The following is a 22214-nucleotide window of genomic DNA, read 5'->3' as shown; positions in this document are numbered from 1 at the left end:
CACAACCAAGCCTCAAAGGCAGGGAAGCAGATCAAATAACCTGTGCAATTTATGTAGACTAAATAAACACACCCACACCCAATAAGTTATTATTAGTCTAATTAAAAAATTAACAGTCTTACTAAAATAGTGTTATTAATCCAGTTACAGTAATACTAGCACTTATCACCTAAAACATGCAATTATTACAGCTTTCTCCCAATAATAATAGAATTAAAAGCAATATACACAATCTTCTGCTATCCAGTCCTTTCTCTGGTGTTAGGTTCACCTTTTCTGTGTACAGTTACATGAGTCATTATCATGTTTGTCCAGGAGCAGTATGGAGTTGATGGTGGGGATGTTCTTCCACCTTGCTCTTGGGTCCCCCTTCAGTTGTTTTTACATTTGCTGACATAATTGCATTGCTTGATTTACTTACTTTTGTTTGTTTGTTTGTTTTTAGCACTCAATAAATTCCAAGTGTTGAAATATTCAGCTCATATTGAAATAGTTACATATTAAATTTGTTTTCCAGACTGGAAGTCTATTAAAAAAATTACTTGATCACCTTCTGTAACCAGTTTGAGTACAGGAATAACCCTACTGGATTTACCACTTTTCAATGTTTACCTTTGGACGAGGGACAGACCTTCTTTACCTTATCACCTCATCTGTCTGTGTTTTCTGTTTCCAGTCTTTTTGCCTATCTTTACCTAGTTCCTGGTGTCCTGTAACTGTGACCCTACATAGACCAGAAACCCTTCACTAGCTCTTGCTTAATAATTTTGCTGCCGATTACAGAGAAGAAAATTTACCATTCACTGACTCTGTTTTATACTTCCATTCCACCTGCATGAAGTATGGAGTTGTAAGGAGTGTTCTGCATTTTCTGACTCATTAAATATTGATTGTAAGAGGCTGCATTGGGATAGAAATTATTTTTTGTTAGTCTGATGACACATTAATTGAATAATAGAATTCAACAGAACATTGAATAAAATAGTAGAGCAGAGAAGATGCATCCAAATAAAGAAAATTTTTAGTTTCATGCCCAAAAGTTTGAGATGTTAGGTATAAGATTGCTCATTTCTATACTATTTGGTCTAGACTTCGTATCCTTCTCACCATGAAGTAGGAATTTCAGGTGTTCAATGGGTCTGAAAATCTTGTCTTTGTTGTTTAAATTCCTGAATGTTGGATATTTGGGGGGAGAAGAATTGCATAGTTAGGTTCTATATTTTTCCTAATTTATTAAATATGTTTGTTTTAAGAACATACAAATTATAATTTATTGTAAAAAAAAACCCAAACCAGTAATAGTAAATATAAGAGTTCTATGAATAACAGTTTATGAGAACAGATTACATAGAATTCTGCTTTTTTCACTTGACGTTAAAGGACACATCTATATGTGAATGAAAAATAACATATCTACACAGACCAGCAAATAAAATAAAACTTTTAAGCATAAAAGATGCATTTGATCTTATTGTCTGGTCTGGATAGGTACATATTTTCTGTTAATATATGCAAATATAGACTTTTATTTTCATTTCAAGATTACTTTTGTAATTGAAGAAGCCAGGCTGTGCTCCACACATTCAAAAAACATTCTAAAGGACAGAATATATACAGGGTATTCTAATTCCATTTAGTTTGGAGAGTAGTCTGACTTTTTTTTCTTTTTAACAACTTTTCCACTCAAAATCTTGTTGTCAGTACTGAATTTCCACAGGTTATCTTTTTCCTTAGTCTGTATCCCTTTAAACGTTGCTGCACTGTACTCTAGTAATTTCTTCCCCAGTTTTTCCCTGATATCTACAGTGTCAGCTATTATTTTCAGCAGATGGATTAAGGCAGATGTTTCCATCAATCCAGATTTTTGCCATTCCAATGTGTTTTCCTGGATATTTTTCTATCATTTTACCTTTATTTTTGGCTACAGAAATTCAGTTATATTTCCTGGTAATCTGGGAAAATAACACTGTTTTCATTGCTGATACCACTACTGTTTTGCTGATTAAGGATACCAATTAAACTCAGACACCAGAGTCAAAAGAGTAGGCATATTTTACTGGTGATAACTGAATAATGTAACAGAGTAATACACAAAACATGCAGTAAGAAAAGACACAATAATGCACTTAAAGCAAACAAATAGGAGAATTCAGGGTAATGCATCAAATCATTACTACATGAGAGAGATTAGTGATTAAGAAAGATACATCACCACTTGCATACATTACTATCATCCAGATCTGCAAATGCTGACGAGCCCCGGTTACAGCGAGGATTTGGAGAGCGTTTCCCGGCAAGTCGGAAATCCTACGCGGTGTGTCCACCCGTAGGTGAGGCTTCCAAAGTCACTGCAAGCGGGTCCAGCCTTATATATCAAAAATCAGCAAGCCAGAATAGCTGGCATCTTTGTTTTGAGCGGAAACATCTGGTTTCATCCTCCTGTTGGATTCCACCCAAAGCCTGGCCAGGGCTTGGGGGGAAGAACCAAGGGAGTTTCTAACAAGACCAAATAGTTGGGTTCTCAGCCTTGACCAAGGCTGAGCCAGGAAAGTTGGATACATTCTCTCAGCATTTAATCCTCACTACTGATTATATTCTAAGTTGCATCTTTCACTAGTGAGCATACATACTTTATTAATGATTACATACTAAGTTAGCAGCTTCGGCTCAGGGCCTGTTCAGGCTTCAATACTTCAGCACTTTAGCACTTTTTACAGCAGCATAGGTGGTTTGTTATAACCTAGCACAATGGTTATCAGTTATAAAATATACAGGATTCATCTATAGGTCAACTCAGGCTTGGGCCTGTTGTCCAAGCCTTAGCACTTCAACTACCCTTTTGTTTATGCAGGACTGTAGCTACCTATGTTTTTTCTTTCAATTGTACATCCATAACAATGTCCAAGTACCATTTTTCTCCAGCTGAAATTATCCTCCAACTCTGTTTTATGAAATCCAGCTTTTTGTATGTGTGAACACAATACAAATAATTTCACTTGTCATCTTCCTCACAACCTTTTGCATATCTCTCCCATTTTATCAATGTAGCTGCTAATGTCTTTCATCTTCCTAATTGTACCCATCACTGTGCCTCTGCATTATCTGCTTTTTGTGCCATCATATCAAATTCAGTATTCTTCTTCTATCTTGACTATTCACCATTGCTTTATTGCTTCAGCCACCTTTCTTCTGATACCTTCTTTTTTTTTTCCTTTTGCATAGCATCTTTGTAGACTTACAGATGTTTCGTTTGTGCTCTTTCATAGCACTGCAACCACATCATCCACATTCCTTTTCATGTTTAGATCTGCTATGATGCCTACAAGGCTACAGGCAGTGAATGCTTATTAATTTATAGAACACTGTGTTTAGGCACTTTGTTTAAATGCTCTATTTTATTTTTTTTTTAATTTTTTCTTTCCCTTCCATGTTTTGTGCAGCCCTTTTCAGAATGTGAGCTTTTGGAGACAGAGGCTGAGTTTAAATAAATACTCAGAAAACAAGCAAAATCTCACATCTAACAGCAGAACTTTTTAAAAACTTGAATATTATTGATAGTAATGGATTTCCTGGCCTACCAACTACTTTGCTGTTCCTGCTGTAATGCAACACATATTTGGTGTATTTTATTAAGGAAAACAGGAAAAACACCGTGCAAGAATTAAATACAAAATCTTATTTATTCCTATTTTAGTCAATTCAGATTAACCAACACTTCGGTTTAGTTTTCGCTATGCTTGTGGATGTAAGTTCAAGTATATGATCCTAAGGAAAAAGCTTGCATTAACAGGGTCATTTGCTGCCTTGCCCACTTTGTGAGATGCATGACAAATTATTGGAGGATCTAGCAGAACTCTGTTTTCAACTCACTTAATGAGAGTTTTACTTCCTGAACTGCTGTATCATACTGTCCTACTTCTCTCCAGACCAAGGAATTTTTAATTCTGTGATCTTAAGTAGGACTTGTAGGTGTTTTCTCCACTTCCACATCTTTCACATAGCAGTACTAACCATAGATTTGCAGGCCTCTATAATATTAAAGATATGGATTTGATCCAAGTCTCATGCAAAGAGGTTTTATTTCATCTATGCTGAGTGAGTTGTAAGAATTAGTTACTGTCCTCCAGAAGAAATGTTCTTTCCAATTGAAATAGTTCACAGCTTGGCTTCAAACCCACCCTTTCTGTAGCTTAAAGCTCTTCCAAGCCAGTACTGCGAATCCTGTCCTAGGTCCCCTGTTCTTGTCATGTATGGCACAGAGAGCTGGCTATCATGTGGATTGCTAACCTTGTCCTTGCACACTTCTGGTTTATCAACAATTTCTATAGAATTCCTTATGTAATTGTTCTTCAGAATGCTTTAGTGTTTAAATAATTAAATTTTTTTTTAAAAAAAAGAAAGTATAGCACAACCACATTTCATTATATAGCAATATGTGTGGTCCAGGACTAGTTAGGATAGATTGTGGTTTTAACAAATCTCCTGGCTTGTTGAGAAATACTCATAGTTCTATTATATGCTTTGCTAATTGTAGTTATCATAAAACATGCTGCTTTGATAGTTTGTTGAGCAAAAATAGAACATGGTACACCCTTGTAGAATTTTCAACACATTGTCAAGAACTTAATCTTTTGAAAGATCATCCTCTCTGTTTATATACAGTGTGAATTAACTTCAGACTATCTTATATACCATTTACAGGACCATCCGAGAACATTAATCTCTGCCCATTTATATACAGGTCAAAGCTTGAAAAAGTTCTCAATGTCATATGCTCTGATTCAAATTTATACTCACCTTATCAGAGATTTAAAAGAAATATGTATAGTTTGGGACTTCATTGACTTTAATGTAGTGTTCAAACTCAGTAAAACTAATCCTAGGTTGCTGCAGTTATAAAACAAGCGACAGCATAAAATAAATGTTTAGTTTTCCTATTTAAGGTTTTAATAGCTGCTTGTTTGAATTTCTAATGCTCATAACTGAAATGTAATGTAATCTAAGAATGCCATAAAATATTTATAATGATGATTTTATTGATTTTAGTAATATCTGTAAGGTAGATATATTTATGGGTGTAAAGATGAGGGGTTGGGTTTTCTTAGTGTCGTAGATAGGGAAAAGAACAAAACAACTGAGGCAGGGTCACTGTTACTTTGTTTTATCTTCTTGTATGGGAAAAATGGAAAGTTATACATAGAATAACAATCTGAGAATAATCATAAATATTAAATATTCATAAAAAGGAAATAAAGTGATGCAAAGACAATCACTCACCACCTACCACTAACAGACTGATGCTCAGTCAGTCTCCAAGCAGTGGCTACCTTGACAGACAATTCCCATTCTCACCCCTACTTCTTCCTCTGCCACCACTTTTTATTGCTGAGCGTCATGTTACAGGTATGGAATATCCCTTTGGCCAATTAGGGTCAGTTGTTTTGGCTGTGTCCCCTCCCAACTCCTTGCCTATCCCCACTCTAAGTACTGGGGGGCAGAGCAGGGAAAAAAGAGAAAAGCTTGATGCTGTGCAAGCACAGTTCAGCAGTAGTCAAAGCTTCGGTGTGTTATGAGCACTGTTTTAGACAAAAATCCAAAGCACAACACCATATAGGCTGCTATGAAGAAATCTAACTCCATCCCAGCCAGTCCCATTATGTGAACTTAGCATTTACTTACTGTAAGAAAGTACTGGAATAGTTCATTCAAGTATATATTTGCACTTGAATGAAATCAAATCACACTAATGATAATCTGAGTATTCCTTGCCTGGAAAGCCTAAAGTAATTTAGACAGTTTATTTGGAAAATTAGCAGAAGGAATGCCTAATATGAATTATAATGTTACATCAAAATCACATCTACAGGAAGATGCAAGTATGTTTTCAGATAGACTTCTTCTGTGGTTCTGTTTTAAATTCTTTTATATTAATTTTCATCTTTTTGGGGGAGCCCCAAATTTAAACTGATCTTCATGGTCATAAGTGCATTAAATGAACAAAGAAGACTGGACCTTCCTCTAATTAAACTTTTCAATCCTAATAACTTTTTAACCAAGTTACATTACTTCTGAAAACCCAGTGAAGCAAGAAACTTCTTATTCCAACCCCTCCTTAAACTGGAGGGGGAGTTATTGATGCAGAAAAGATATGGAACAGTGATTCTTTGAATGGGGAGAACCTCATTAAGCACATTGTAGTATATGTTTGACTATTTTTTTTAGTTTACTATTCAATTTTATTTCATATTAGTCATTACACACTTCAGGAATTTACTTTCTGGAAGATTATTGCATTTATCAAACAGTTAAGGTCACAGCACCCTATTTCAGTTTTATATCTTGTAACACCATTTGTGGCTTATGCTCCAGAATGTAGTGTCTATATTCTCACATTGAATAATGTAATTTTGCTGAAATTAGAGTGCTCCTGTCTGTCCAAAGTCTGTCTGCATTCAAACTGTTGGACTCTGTTAGATGGGTAGCTCACTGCTGAAGAACTGAAGAATGAGGGCTTAGAAATGTCACTCTGAAAAGAGAAAGTCTGTATGGATGCTGCAGGCTCTATTGTTTGTTTCTGAGACTCTGGCAGTTTAAACTTGCTATGCAAATTAACTTCCCACTGCTGAAAATAAGCAGAGAAAATATGATAAGTACCAAAAATTAGTGAACAACTTAATTTCTGTTCTTCAGTTCTATTTCAGTAGCGTAAAAACAGTATCACGTGATATAAAGCCACTGAAAGTATTTTGAAAATTAATTAACAGTCATGAAGAACTGTGTAACTTCAGTAATAAACACTTATGAGAATGGAAGCCAAGAGGGAAACTGACAGAACTGTCTTCAAAGCAGGGTTTTAACAGGCTACAATAAATGCAGAGCAAAGAAAATAATGAGGTGAAATCAAAATAGTGAGTAGCTGCCAATTAAGAGTAGTGCCAACCTTGTGTGGAATTAGCTGGGATTTAGGAGGGTAAATATTGCATATAATTATAGACTTTATCATACACAGACATGCAAGATGGAACAGATGGAGTTCTCCTAGGCAACCTTGATTTCAACATTTTCAGTTTTCTGGAAATTTGACTTTGTATTTTTTTACTTTTTTTTTTTTTTTTTTCCCAGTTTTATTGTGAATATTATTTTGTGCCTGTCAGTTATAAACATTCCACAGAAGCAGATAAAACAACATATTGAATTTACATTTTCAGTTAGAAAATGTGATTATATCCAAATCAATAAATAGGTACCTAATTCTTGTTGAATATTTATTCACTGCCAAAACCAGCATGGTCTTTTCTCAGGTTATTCTTTCCTATGATGAATTTATGTGCTATTACTGTAGCATATATAGAAAAATGGGATTGCTGAAATTGAGAATTAATGGGTATTAATGCAGATTTCACATTGAAAAGCAAAGTTGAATTTCTTTATCTTACTTTCTTTCAAAAAATAAGCACCACTGCCTCATATTGCATTCTTTGTTAGAAAATCTACAAATGCCTGAGGTTTTATATGTGCAATGATTTGTAGAGACATTTCATGTCTTGATTTCAGAAAATTATTTAAAAATATATCATTACTTCTTTAAGAAGCATTATTTAATAATTCAGCTTCATACTGTACTGGTTTTGGCTGGGATAGAGTTAATTTTCTTCATGCTAACTGGTATGGGGCTATGTTCCAAATTTGGGCTGAAAACAACGTTGATAATACAGGGAGGTTTTAGTTACTGCTGAGCAGTGTTTACACAGAGTCAAGGCCTTTTCTGCTTCTCACACCAGTCCACTAGCGAGTGGGCTGGGGGTGCACAAGAAGTTGGGAGGGGACACAGCTGGGACAGCTGACCCCAACTGACCAAAGGGATATTCCACACCATATGACATCATGCTCAGCACATAACACTGGGGAAAGAAGAAGGAAGGTGGGGGTGTTCAGAGTTATGACGTTTGTCTTCCCAAGTGCCCATTATGTGTGATAGAGCCCTGCTTTCCTGGAGATGAACACCTGCCTGCCGATAGGAAGTGGGGAATGAATTCCTCATTTTGCTTTGCTGGCGTGAGCAGCTTTTGCTTTACCTGCGAAACTGTCTTTATCTCAAGCCACGAGTTTTCTCACTTTCACTCTTTTGATTCTCTCCCTCATCCCACTGGGAGGGGGAATGAGCGAGCAGCTGTGTGGTGCCCAGTTGCCTCCCCAAGTTAAACCAAAACACATAGTTTGAATACAAATAATTCTAACAAAAAGGCAGTTCTTGGCTTTATGTAATCAGTTACAAGTTTTGCTAAACATTATATGAACTATTACAGAGTCTGTAAGTTTCTCTTGGTGCCATATTACTTTAACAAGTATATTCCATACTACAGATAGCCTTTAGCAATAGCTTTTGTTATTCCATGTTTTCTCTGCTTTGGAAAGCAATTATATTTATTTTCTGACTCTGGTAGTTTCTGGTTTTGTAGTCATAGGCATCTAGGCTTCTAATCCTATAACTGACATGTGAAGGCATGATTCCCAACGGCATGTTCTTTGCAAATCTGTCATGGTGTGGAAAGCTATCACTATATCCTTGTGTTTGGGAAATGATACCTGTTGAATTACATTGTATAAAATCTAATTCTTTTAGTTGTCTTAAAGAATTAATATTTTCACAGTTGCTTCAGATGTGGATGCAGTGGTGTCAAATATCAAATATCTGCCATATTGGCATCATTGTTTATTCTTAGAAAGGAAATAGCTATAGCAGTATTGTGGCTACACTATCTTTAGATAAGTATAATGTTTAATTCAGTGTCACAATTCAGCCAACAGAGCAGAAATGCAAGTTCTCCCTGTTCTGCTACACTAGAATCAGCAATGGCTTCAAAACATTTAATCACAATTAGGTTAAATTTGCTAATTTTGTACTTAAATAGATCAAGTTAAATTCCACTGGCTGTTCAGTGAAGAATTATCTTCTGTCAGGAATGCAGTAGCAAGCATCCAGGGATAAAAAGTCAGTGTGCAAAATGATTCTGTCTCTTAAGTATGAATCAGGTTTCATTGTTTTTCTTGTAAAAATACAGCCAAAGCCTTCTTATGCCACTTTCTATGCTTATTTTATTGAACATTGAATCATTTGGTTTGCTTGTTTCATCCAGATTTTTACAATGGCCCTTTTCCTATTTCTATTCACGTAAACTAAAACAAATAAACAAAAATAACCCTCAGCATTTCTGAAGTTCTTTCACCAGCAATATGCTTTTAGTAGTGATGAGCAACTACTAATAAAAAAACCTTTTTCTTTCTTCCTATAGGATATTCTCCTATGTATTTTAGTTGTTGGGAAAAGCAAAACCAGTTGATTCAAGACATAACAATGACATAATCTTTTTTTCTAATATTTCACTACATAGAAATACTAGATTGCTTTACCAAATGTTATATACATATTTTAGGGATAATTAACTAATTGTTTGACTTGGCAGTTGTACTTGAAGATCTAACTTCACCTCTACAGTGAAGGAATAATTGTTATTTACATTTCTATCCCTGCATTAGGTGTAGCCAAGGAATAATGTATGCAGTTCACCATCAAGCTGCATAGTTAAATACCTCAATTCTAGGTTTTGTATATAAATCCTCCCATCTAGCTCTTGTCCAAGATCATCAGGAGAGTTGGGGACAGTGGAACAGCACTCATTATTTTTAGGTATTAGGCCAGCTACTGTGTTCTTTTCAGCTTGTTCTGGATAAGGTTATTTCCTAAAGTGAATATATATATATTATTGATTGTAGGATGGAATGGGAAATTTGAGAGTCACTAAAAAAGGAATACGACTTGAAGGAATATCTGAATTTCTACTTCCACTCTACGTGAAAGAAATCCATTCCCGAAAGGTAGGTGGTTTTCATCTTTTTTTCTTAATTTACAGCTAATGTAAATTAATCTCTTCAGTCTCAGACTGCAAAGTTTAATTCTTACACCTTTCAAGCTAGCAATTAGTAGAGGTTTGCTTTGAGAATACCTTAACAGTGAAAACTTCCTTCATGTCAAAAATGATTTTTTTTTTTTCTGAAACCTTGCTTGCCACTTAAAAGAAATGTCTTATCCTAAAGAAAGGAGATTCTAAGCATTTATATTTATACTTCAAATGACCTCAGCACTGGGAATGGAACATTTGACTCTTCATTTGATGTGAACTCCAGAAAAACAAGATTGGTGATATGTGCAAAATGCAGTGAAATAAGGAATGGGTTTGTATATGCTTAAGTTCTTTTTGGTATTAGCTAATGTGATGTTTTGTTTTGTTTTGTTTTTCCTCAGTACAGGCAATCTTGCTAAACTGAGTAATGTCTCTTGGATTTAATTTTTCAAAGCAAAGCATTTTTAATGTCATTTAAATGTAATTGTTTTATCATATAGGAGCAGGTTGTTACAGAGGAAAAAAGAAAATCAAGATATGTATTCAGAAATTCAGTGTAGCTCATTTTAACACATTCATTTTGATTCAGTCATGTTGTTTAGATTAACGTCATTGATGAATTTAAAAAAATATTTTGAAATACTAAAAATCTCTTAAGTTCTTTTTACCATGCAAGTGATGACCTATGATCAGAGAGGAATGTTACAGTGGTTTTCAGTCAACCATCTGTGAAGAATTTTAATATGCATACTGCAAAAGTTGACAGGAATAAAACGTATGTTTACTCTAAATGCCTCTGCGGAAAATTCTGTCTGTTGAAATCTGTCTCCCGTGTATATAACAAAAGTACCAAGTACATTCATAAATGAGATCATGACAGTTTCCCATTTCTCTTAATTAGTTCACTCTTGTGTTAATAAATATGTGAGGTAGTCTCTTTGTGCTCTTTTTCTGTAAAACTAACATTTTTTCAACATTTAACAGAGTAGCAATATTGTCCTAGGTAATAAAGAATTTTGTAATATTTAAGTATATTCCCCAACAATGTTGAATTTTAATCACTTTATTGAACAGATTTTTACTTTTCAACTCATTATATGTACAATTTGTTACAAAATCTTGTTCATAATCTTTCTTTTATAATAGTAACAAAAAATGTTAATAAATAGCTAAGATAAATCTGATAACGTGCAGTTATGCATTACTTCTAAATAAATGTAAATATCATAGCTTTGATATTGATCAGAAGTTTGAGGGGGGAAACAACACAATAGTCAACGCATATGTACATAAAGGACCATTTAAGTACCGAACACTGCTACCAAGAGTAAATCAATAAGGCCAGATTCTGCCTTCTAAAATTGGAAAGGCATCTACAAAAGGGAATTTTGACTGTGGGTTTATTTTTTTGTATACCACCTTGCCATGGAAAGGTGTGGGCACCTCTAAAGTAGTTTCTGTAAATTTCTAATATTTAAGTTAACTAGAATATTTTGTCTTTTATCTATATATAAATATTTTAAGTGTTCTGTTGGACTTTAATATCTAGGACAACAACTCCATTTAAAATCATGCCTAAAGCATGCACCTCTTTAGTATGACTATTCCAATATGTAGACTTTATGAAATTGGTGTGAAATTTCCAGGCTGAATAATCTCTCAGGGAGCATACTTTTTCTTAGAAGTTGTGGAATATTAGTCATGGTTTGTGCATTTTTCTCAGTTCCTTTCTGTGGATGGATGGTGTCTATTGTTGTTCCATGTCCTGTTACTGTGTGTGAGAGTTATGATTTGGGATATTTGCTTGCACAGGGCTTCATATTGCAGAACACTGGCTCTGTTAAAGTAAACATGGAAAGTTTTGTTTCAAGTGAGATTAATGAGACACTCAAGTAGGGTCCTAATTTCACTCAAAGATGCCAACAAATCTTGGAAAAAAATGCACGTAAATGTAACTACTTTAAAGGAACAGGCTGCAAAGTCTACCAGTAGCCTAATACAAGGTCACACTAATCCTGTGACACTCATGAAAAACAGATAGACCTGTCAGTAAGTGCCCTAAAACCAGCAGAAGAAAAGAGATAGAGTTAGTCATTAACAGGACAAAGTATTTCAGCTAAAATAGTTTTGGTGTTGCAGGTCTACTTATATCTATTAACGTTAAAACACTTGTTACCTAGATGAAGTGGTATGTATATAGACTTGGTTCTTCTCTTGCAGTGTTTGTGAACTAGGTTCACATTCCAGTCTCTTGCCAAGTTGCTCAGTGGTTGTCGTGCTAAAGTTTCAGTAATTTGAGGTGTACGCAAACATGAATGTCATGAGGGAATGATGGAAAAACTGTTTGGAGCTGTATTAAGTTTTACGGCCTAATGTCTTTGCATGGTGTTTCCCCAGGTGTGTGGCATCTACATGTGGTTTGCAGAATAGCCTCTAGGAGGCCTCCCTGTAGGGCAGTCAGCCCTGCAGGTCAAGGTATCACTGCTTTTCTATTAGTCAGCACAGAGCAGAGTTAAGTGGGAAGACTAATGGTATTAGCAACAGGGGACAGAAGCAGGTGTGCTCTATTACAGCCAAGAGGCATGAGTGGAGTTCTTGTGCATATGCTGGAGCTATCTTTTAGTTAGCTAGATCTGGAGCTGATAAACAAGTTCACTGATAGCACAGGATTCACCTCTGAGTCTGATAGTGAACCACTTCTGATAACAGTCCCAGGCAGTCTGTTGAGTAGGCTAAAATGAGCTCTCTGCTGGCGCAATTCAAATGTGAAGTGTGGCTATGTTTGCTATTTTACATATGCTTACAGATGCTGAAATCACCACTTTTACCTGCAGCATACCTGGATCCCCAAATAAGATAATTTATTCAAGGTTAAATGCAGACCTTAAACTGCCTTTACCAAAAGAGATGTATTGAACTTTCAATAAAGGTTGAAAAATTGCCTTTTATCTTGTGATTACTTCATTAAAACCCTGAATATTAAAAGCAAATGCTAAAATATGTTGTCAGAGAACAAATGCATGAATTCTTAAAAAAAGCCCCAAAACTTCTAGTGATATTTTCTTCTGTCAATATTCAATTTCTATCAAAAAGTAGTAATGAAAAATCCAGGTCTTGGGTAAACTGAATATTCATTCCCATTTTGTCTGTAGAAGTTGTGTGAATAAGAAGGCTGTTCAGAGGGTGCTGTTTCCCTAACTTTGCTCCTCTTGCTTTGTCCTTGCTACTGTTCAATTAGTGGTGTCCGCAGAAGCACAGGTTCCTACCCAAAATTGCATGTTTACACAAAAAAGATACTTCTGTATTTTCAACAAATGACTTAACTGCATATCAGAATCTGAACTGATACATCAGAGCCTGAGCAGATAAGGGCTTATTTGTTCCTGAATTGACATCTTTATATCCCTGAAACAAGGGTACACATACTCTATGTATTGAATTTTACTGAGAATTTAATTTTGACTATGTCTGGTCTAGTTGTATACTTTTGACCAAAATGCTAATCTGAAAGCAGTAAATTCAATCTAGACAGTGTTATATTTGCCATGTTTATATCATTTGCATTGATATGATGCAACGAAACCATGCAAACTACATTATTCGTGGTGTATCCTTAATAAGATGTATGAAATCAAATAACACATAATACAATAATCTGAATTATTACAATATTTCAGTTCTTCTGAATTAAATTTCTTTATTACCCTACTACTGCATCCATACTACTGCATATGTGAATGGAAACAATCAAGGTACAGTTTTCTTAGTTTGTAATATAACAATAAAAGCAGTTCATGGTGTTTTATTGAGAATATATTCTTGGCTGTATTGATCTTTTTCGTTCACACATACAATACTTAAGGGTTGAAGGAAATAAAGTTTTCACTTTGTTAAATTGTTTCCATTGAAGATAAGTAACTCATTGTCCCTTAAACTAGGGGGAATTGCTTTGTTTTTTCTGTACAATTAACAAGGTTGAGAGTGTATGCTCTGAACTTAGAGAGCATGTGTTTTCCAGAGATATCCTTAGAGAACACAAAATTTAATGATTTAGTTAAAAGTCATTAGAAAAAGGTCTAGAAAACAAGAAGCACTGAATACATATAAACTTGTAACTGCACACAGGAAACTGAAAATTTTCTGTATATCTTGTATTTGGAAATATACAGTTGTATGAGAACTAAGAAATTGTAGGTAGGTTTCAAAGCAGAACTTCTTTCAGGTATTTCTTCTCTCCAGTTTTTCACTCTGGAGACTGAATATCCATATAAATATTTAGAAAGTTTTATTTTACTTTGTTTTATTTCCAAACCTGAATCAATCTTGACAAAAACAATTTTACAATATTTCTTCACTGTCTCTCTAAGTGTGTATAATCATAAACATAGAATTAACCTTTGTCAATTCCAGCGAGCACATTGCACATATTTAGGTTTATATTTGGGCCTTAGATGCCTTTCTGAGAACCCCAAATTCTTTTTTCTGAGAGAATGCCTTTGTTAAGCTTCTCTCTGTGATAGGGTTATAAAGAACCAACATAGGAGAACACATCAAAAGCCTTTCTGAAGTTGAGGAAGGACAATCGCTGCCCTTGTCCATTGAGCCAGTCTTCTCATTATACAAGCACCAAATCAGGTGCCCTTAATAAACCCACAATCATTTTTATTCATTTTCCTTCTTTTCTTTCATCTACTTTGCAGTGATTTTCAGAGGGGATCCCTCCATAATCTTCCTAGGAACTGAAATGAGACTGACTGGGCTGTAGTTTCCAAAGTCTTATCTTCTTGCAAGATGTTCATAATCTCTTGTAAGGTCCTGCAAGTCTTTGTTGATTCTGGGAACTTGTTCCCCCACCCTTTCCTGAAACATATTCTTCTAAAAGTTCAAGGTCAAGTTGTTTGCTATAACCACTCTCTTTTCTGCTTGAGAGTCCTGCAGTCGTACCACTACTGAGGTATACAGGTATCAGAGAAACTCCAACTGGGAGATCTCATTGCTCACCTTTTTTGTACTATCAGAAAAATCACAAAGGCGCCTAAGAATCTGTCACCTTTACTGTTCAGTGTGAAGTGCAATGCTTGTTCCTGCAGCTACATGTCACAACCTTCTCAGATAAAATCTGAAATGCTCCCCAGTTCTTTTTTCTGATCCCTACTCTTCAGCCTTGCCCTTGGGACCACTCACCTGTCACTGAGAATAAAGTCATTATTATGGCATAAAGGACTCCCTAAGTCATTTTGGCTCTCAACATGATGTAATTCCAATGTACTGAAAGCCCAGTGTCACTTTATTGGCTATGAACAAGATATAAGGTTTTCCTAATCATAAGCTTTGCCACAGGACAAGTCACTCTTTGTTGGTGGTCTCTGTAGGGGCTGCCACTCTGAAATTGAGTTGACTATGCTTGCTTTTCACTGATAGCTGATAAGAATTTCATGATTCTTGATTTTGTTCTTGATTTGCTATACTTCACTGAAACCTGTCTGGGGGTCATCCAGCTGAACAACTCTATCTTCTGAACACATCATTTTTTCATGTCAACCTGTACTCCTCTTATTATTACTGTGGCTTGTTGTTCAGTCAAGGAGGATCTCTGCTTTTTATACTGAAAATTCTGAGTTAATATTACCCAAGCCTTTTACTTTGGTTGATTACGCTCATGAATAAAGTCATGAGTGGCCCATATCCACCCAATTTTACACCAGCTTGAGGAACTAAATTTGATTTGGGAATGCTTCTTCAGAAGGATGTGGGAAAGTTAATGAAGTAGCAAAGGTTTTTCTGCGGTTTGTTGTTGGTTTTGGTATCACTGAATTTTCAGTTTTCCAAGTACTTCATTCATGTAATAAATCTGTGTTCCACTGGGGCAAATTTCAAGGAAACCATGTGATATTTCAGTTTGATGTTCATCATGTCTTGTGTCTGATCCTAATACTCATTCAAAGTCAATTTGGTTTGAGCTGGTTTAACTTCTTAAGCTGAAGAATGACCTTTTTTTTTTTTTTTTCCTGAATAACTTTAAAATTATGTAGTTGCAATTTACAAAGGCTAAGCAATTACTTAAAAGAAATCCTGTATGTTAAAAATGAAGAAAAATTATGAATATTTCCATAGAAATCTGGTCCAAAGCAGGAATGTAAAAGCAGATGACTTGCAAGTGACTTTAAAAGGAGAAAAATATCTGTTTTCCTTTTTCTCTTCATGCAGGAATTTACTCATGTTCCTTCATGGAGAACAACATTTATCCTTTGCATCCCATTTTATAAACTTAAGGTAGAACTTAATTTTTGCTCCTCTGTAGAAACCTTAGAGCTATGGATGCACAGATAAAACTGAGGGGAAAAAATGGGAGTTGTTGGGGGGAGATATCCATGTAAACCATTAAGCACAAAGTTCATAGCATAATTTTATCTCCCCAAAATACTGCTAGTCTGTTATCCCTGGCTTAAGGGCTGCTGAGATAATTTAGAATGTATTACTTACAATGCTTAGTGCAAGGCCTTTGGTAGGCAGAGAAAAATTTAAAAAAATACATTGTAAACAACATGTTTGTTAAGTTAGAAGATCTACTTCATATCCAAAGACTCAGTGGAAAAGAGTATTCATGTAGCAAAATTATAACAGAAAAGAATATTAATGTAGTATGCTGTTGGGAGTTGTTAGCATGGGTTTCTGAAGGAGAGATCATGCCTGACCAACCTGACAGCCATCTACAACAAAGTGTCTAGCTTGGTGGATAAGGACAGCTAATATTGTTACTCTCGCCTTTAACAAGGCTTTTGACCCAGTCTCCCATCACATGCTCTTAGACAAACTGATGATGTACACATTAAAAGGACAGTGAGGTGGACTGAAAACTGGCTAAAAACTGCTGGGTTCAAAGGATTGTGACCACTGGCATGAAGCTTAGCTGAAGGACAGACACTAGTGGTATACTCATGCAGTCAGTACTGAGGCCAACAGTATTTAATTTCTTCATTAATGACTGGGACCTGCACAGTACACTCTCAGTAAGTTTGCATATTATACAAAACTAGGAGGAGGAGTCTACAAACAAGTAATTTCTAGAAGCAAAAGAGAACAAGAAAAAAGATGAAAGCTTTGTAGTTTTAACTGTTCAGAGTTTTAATTATTTCCAACTCATTAATAATAACACTCTTTTTTCTGTTCCTGTTTTATATCAGATAAATCTCAAAAGTATCAAGGGTAATAATCAAATCAGAACTTCAAAGATAACGCTTTGAAAATTAATATAAGAAAGATTTTCAAAGTATTCATTCTGAAATAGAAGTTGGTGTCCTAAAGTTTGAATGTTGAATAATTTCTAGAAGCGCAAGTTGATTTACAAAACTAGTTTTACCCATTAGATACAGAAAAAATTTCTTATCTTGAAATGAAACAGAATTATTACAGTCCTCTTTTACTTGGTTTCGGTATACTTTGTATTCTGCATGATGTTTCTCACTTTAAAAATAATTTGTAATCAAATTATATAAAGTAGATAAATCATTCATAATCTGCAAAAATAAATACCAATAAAGTTCAAACCCAAAATCTGCTTGTTAGGCTAAAGGAGATGTGAGTGGTCAAATAGAACTTCTGAAGAAATTTTTCTTTTAATGACATTTGCGGTAAAGTTATAGAAGCTTACTTCCAGAGTCTGATGAGACAGTTTAGAAAAAATAATTCTTCTACCTATTTATGTAATTTATCAGACCTGTATTAGACTAAGGGCTGGAGCTTTTTTTCCTGTTATTGTTCTTAGCATTTCTGTACTGTATCAGGAAGAAAAAAATTCTAAGCAATGAAAGAAAATTGCATTCTAACTGTTGAGAAACACCATATTTTGTGGGACACTGCACATAGTTTGGTGTCTTACACGATAATATAGAAAATTAATTAATATTCTAAAGTTTAAGATGAAAAAATAAGAATGAATCTTACCCTGACTCCCTGGTGTGAAATTCACAGAATAAGATATAGTGTAATCATCACATCTGTTTTGACAGTCCCTGATTAGGACACCATTGCTCTCTTAAAGGGACAAATCGCTTGTTCTTTCACAGCCTCTGATAGCTGACTACCACAAACAAATATCATAAGGATTGCATTTATAATACTGTCCATCTCCTGTTTGAAATGAACTTTGTATTTCTTGCTATTAAGTAAGAAACGAGTTGGATTTTGCTGCTTCATATGAATGCTGAACATTCATTCATTTTTCATTTTTTTTATATAGGAGTTCATATGCAACTTGCATATTTATGCATAACACTTTAAAATTACTGATCAGTCTTAAGAACTGAAGCCTTTTATTCCAGATAGCAAGCATGGTTTTTGAGTTTATACTATACAGCCTTTATTGTCGTAAGAAATAAACCTTTAGTTTCAGAAACACTTGTCATCAGCAATGAAATTTGTTGCTTTGAAAATGCTTTTACAGAGTATGTTTTTGTTTATTTTTTGCTATTCCTTAAAGGAGTTTCCCATCCATCTAATACTGTGACTTAAACTTCAATCTCCTTTATATAGTTCTGAAATCCCACCCTCAATGACTTCAAAATTTCATTTTTTTTTTGTGCTGCCAGATCAATTTCTCAGGAAACCTGCTGAACTTTCATCAATTTTAGGAAGCAACATTACCTGTAATGAGGAAGTATCAAGTTAAAATAAGGTAGAGAAGGTAAATAGATACAAGTGCTACAAGCATTTTAATAAAGTAGCGTGAATTACTAAAATATTTGTAGGCACAACAAGTAATGTATTTTAGAATAAAAACTATCCTTTTTGCTTTTTGAGGCTGTGCAAGAAACATATCAGTTACATTTTTTGCTTATATATCTTCAATATGTGGCTAATTCAATCCCTCCATAAAAATCATTCTCCTTTTTAGATGCAAAATAAGTAAGCACTGCATTTCATCATTTTACAGATTATGCTCTTGAAGCTTTGCTAACATTGTTACTCCAAAGCAGTTTCAAATTTATTATTTGGAGAAATAAAATGGAAGCATTGATTATTCCGTTACAAGGACCATATTTTGACACTGACGTGCATCCAAGAGTGATAAGTAACACTAATGTTAGTTGAAAGCCTTGCTGTTCTGAAGAACATCCTCATAAAATGATTGCGCAAAGCCAATTTATATTCTTTTCATTACCAAGTGTATTAGTGACTTCCTTTGAACTCATTTTATTAAAAATTTCAAATAAAAAATTACCTGAAAATTGTAACTTCTAATTTTTAACAAGTAGCCTGAAATACCATGCATTCTACAGATAAAATCAAAAATAGATCAGAGCTTGATCAAATTAATGTATTCTATGCTTTCTTCCTCTTTCTAACTTTGGATCTAATTATACTGTCCTTTCTCAAGTGTAATTTCTGGTGGGTTTTGTAGATAAGCATTAAAATTTTCCATATTCCATTTTTTCCATGAAACATTTGTATGAAATGTGAAACATTATTTTCCCATTAAGAATCTTCTTGTTTTATGTGAAGCTAAGGAAATGAGAAACTTTCAGAAGACAGTAAAAGTTTATTTCTTAGTACAATATATGCTTTTGATATCAACATACTCTACTCATTTGCAGGTGACCAAAAAGTTCTGTTGTTCCCATTTGTTACATCATAAGATATTATCAAAAGCTGTTTCAAAAAAACTCTATGGTCTGCTTGAAAGTATCCAGAGCTTCCTCTATTTAAGGATCTGTCCCAACTAAATTCCAGTTAATATCTTTATGGGTTATCTCCTTTTACCAAATTAATACATGATGTAATGTAGTTCTTCAAGCGAATCAAACACCCAGTGTCTCTTGTGTTCTTGAAAAAATAGTTTCTAGATGTTTTTAAGTGGTGACCAAGTTTATTTATCTTTTTTTGTTGTTGTTTTTGTACCTCTTCTTTGTTATAGCTGTGCAAGGCCACCTACTTAATATTTGGACATCATTCTGTGCAATCCTCTTTGTAATAACCTGTAATAAAAATGTGAGCATAGTGTTGTCTATGTTACATTTTAAACCCTGCTATTGCAGCAATATGCACTCTAACCTGTAGACACAGGAACTGTTTCTATATTAAGTTAGACTTTAAAAGCTCAGTGTTGATCAGGCTCTGATGATTTGCTATGAGGCTTTTTTAAAAAAAAGCTTAGAATTAAACTTCAAGAAAATTAAGGTGGTAACTGTGTAAGTTTTTCAAGGAGAAATGTCCAAGCTATATAAAGACTTCAAATTAAAAAAGAAAACCTTAAAACAGTAAACTAGTGCATTGCTGCGTGTTGTCTTATTTGTGTCTCATAAACATACAGTAAGGGTAAGATTATTTTATTTTTTTTTTTTTTTTAAATTAATTTGGAAATAAACACTACAAGAACTTCAGACTATAGATGTTAGAAATCATGGGTGGGATTGGGATAATGAAAACTCTCAAGGAAAGCAGAAGTCTTATAATGGAAGCAGCTGAACAAGTTAGCATCCTGTACTGGAATTGGTAATTATGGTTTCAGCACTATGACTGCACAACAGCTGGGGATTTACAGTAAAGTTGGCTATTGGGCTTCAGCCAGAGGCTTATTTGTATCTTTAGCTGAATTCGAATCAGTTGCTCTGCAAATAAAGTAACTGTAGTTCACAAAGTTTAATTTAGGGCGGCAATCTGTCATGCATAATTCTGCACCAGCTACTACAGTATATACTCTTGCTGAAGTCTATGCAAGTGTAAGTGGTAATTGCAGTAGCATGGGTGTAGGTTGGTGATGGTGAATTTTCCTTTGGTCTGGAGCCTGAGTAATTTTTGAAAATACAATGTTATTGTACATAGTTCTCATTAGTAAAAGTGAAGTCTGTGTTGATACTAAACTTGGCACTCCATTAACGATTTACATGAAAGATGCCATAATCATTTTTAGTAGAAAGGAAAACTGAAGTTGAGACTAAGAGTATGGAATGGCTAGAAAGATTTTTTTTCCCTCTTGTAGGATCAGTATATAAATATAAGGTTTGGGCAAAGTTTATTTTTGTCTCTGGGTTTCTCCATTGGTGTCCACCAGATCAGAATCTTTCTATAAATATGTGGTCTCTCTTTCTGAATAAACTAAGTAACTACAAAATCCCAGAAAGAAAGTGCTTCGTAGTTGTGTTGTTACTTTAATAAAGTGTAGGCATTTTGGAATGTCGGTTAACTCTCCTGACAAGCTGAGCGAAAATACTGGCACAGAAAATGCAGAAAGTGGATCAGCTTTTTGCAGGAGCAACTACTGTACATTCTACAAGCAGAAAATTTGATTTAAAAAATATTTTAGTCAAAACATCATTATCATTATTTAGGTCTGGGATACTACAATGTGTTCTTTTAAGATGCAGGTGCTGCTTCTCTTAAGAGATATACTCCACTAGCACGCAGTAGTTTTTTGAAACACTGTGGATCATAATGAATAGTATATTAATTTTTGGAGTAGCTTAATTGATTTTTCGGCATGAATAAGGGCAATATAATTTTGTTCTTATGAAAATGACAAAAATTATGTGTTAACATATGAATTGGTATAACTCCTATGCTGCACAGATAGGTGCTGGGATTACCTGAAAGCAGCTGATGCAAGGATGAAGTGGTGCTTCTTTATCTTATATTTAATGATGATGATTGAATGCTAGAGAAAAATTCAGGTAAGTATATGGAAAAGACAGGTATGTTGGGGGAAAAAACAGTGTTTATACTTAGCTATGCTACTTACCTGATCAAAATTGTTTCTCCCATTAGTTGAAAAGAAATAACTTGAAACGCTTCAAAAGTTTTCACACACAAAACAGAGAAAATTAATATGAGTGTCTGAAATATTGTCAGTAGAGTATGCAAAAAGCCATGTTTATGTTCTCCCAACTGAAGACTACAGTTTTTCTTAACTTCATACTTCGGTCTTAGCATTTTAAGGCGTTTATCAATTTCTCTTCACAGATTTGGAAGAGCATATAAAACTGTTCTTAACTACAAATAGCGTTGGTGTTAGGATTTCTGGCTATTTGTTCTGTACCTTTCTAAGGTTTGCAGTTTTTTATTAGTCTGGGTTTTTATCTGTGGATTTCAGCAATTTGGTGTAATTGCCAATCAAAATATTGGAAGTGAGCATGGCACAAATGCCTTATGCGTGAATTCTAGTATAAATCAGTATCTAATGAGACATTCTACAAAGAACGCGTTGTTGCATGTGAGTATTTCTGTAACAGGCATACATCTGTTTTTGACCTTGAGTTTAGCACTCGAAAGATAGTATCTATGTACATCCATATTATTAAATCTCTCAACCCAGTTTTC

General features: G+C 34.6%; 1 protein-coding gene across 2 annotated transcripts in view; it reads left to right on the top strand.

The window, feature by feature from the left end:
* Positions 1–22214, top strand: part of SGCZ (sarcoglycan zeta) — a 228289-nt gene that overhangs the window by 95327 nt on the left and 110748 nt on the right. For both annotated transcript variants that reach the window (XM_074821397.1, XM_074821395.1), the window contains exon 2: positions 9775–9876. In XM_074821397.1, the coding sequence (XP_074677498.1) occupies positions 9775–9876 (102 nt within the window). The remainder of the gene's footprint in view (positions 1–9774; positions 9877–22214) is intronic.

The sequence above is a fragment of the Strix aluco genome, chromosome 4 (genome assembly GCF_031877795.1).
Source record: "Strix aluco isolate bStrAlu1 chromosome 4, bStrAlu1.hap1, whole genome shotgun sequence".
Lineage (NCBI taxonomy): Eukaryota > Metazoa > Chordata > Aves > Strigiformes > Strigidae > Strix > Strix aluco.
The sequence above is the reverse complement of the archived record's forward strand: the minus strand, read 5'-3'. Positions and strand labels throughout refer to the sequence as shown.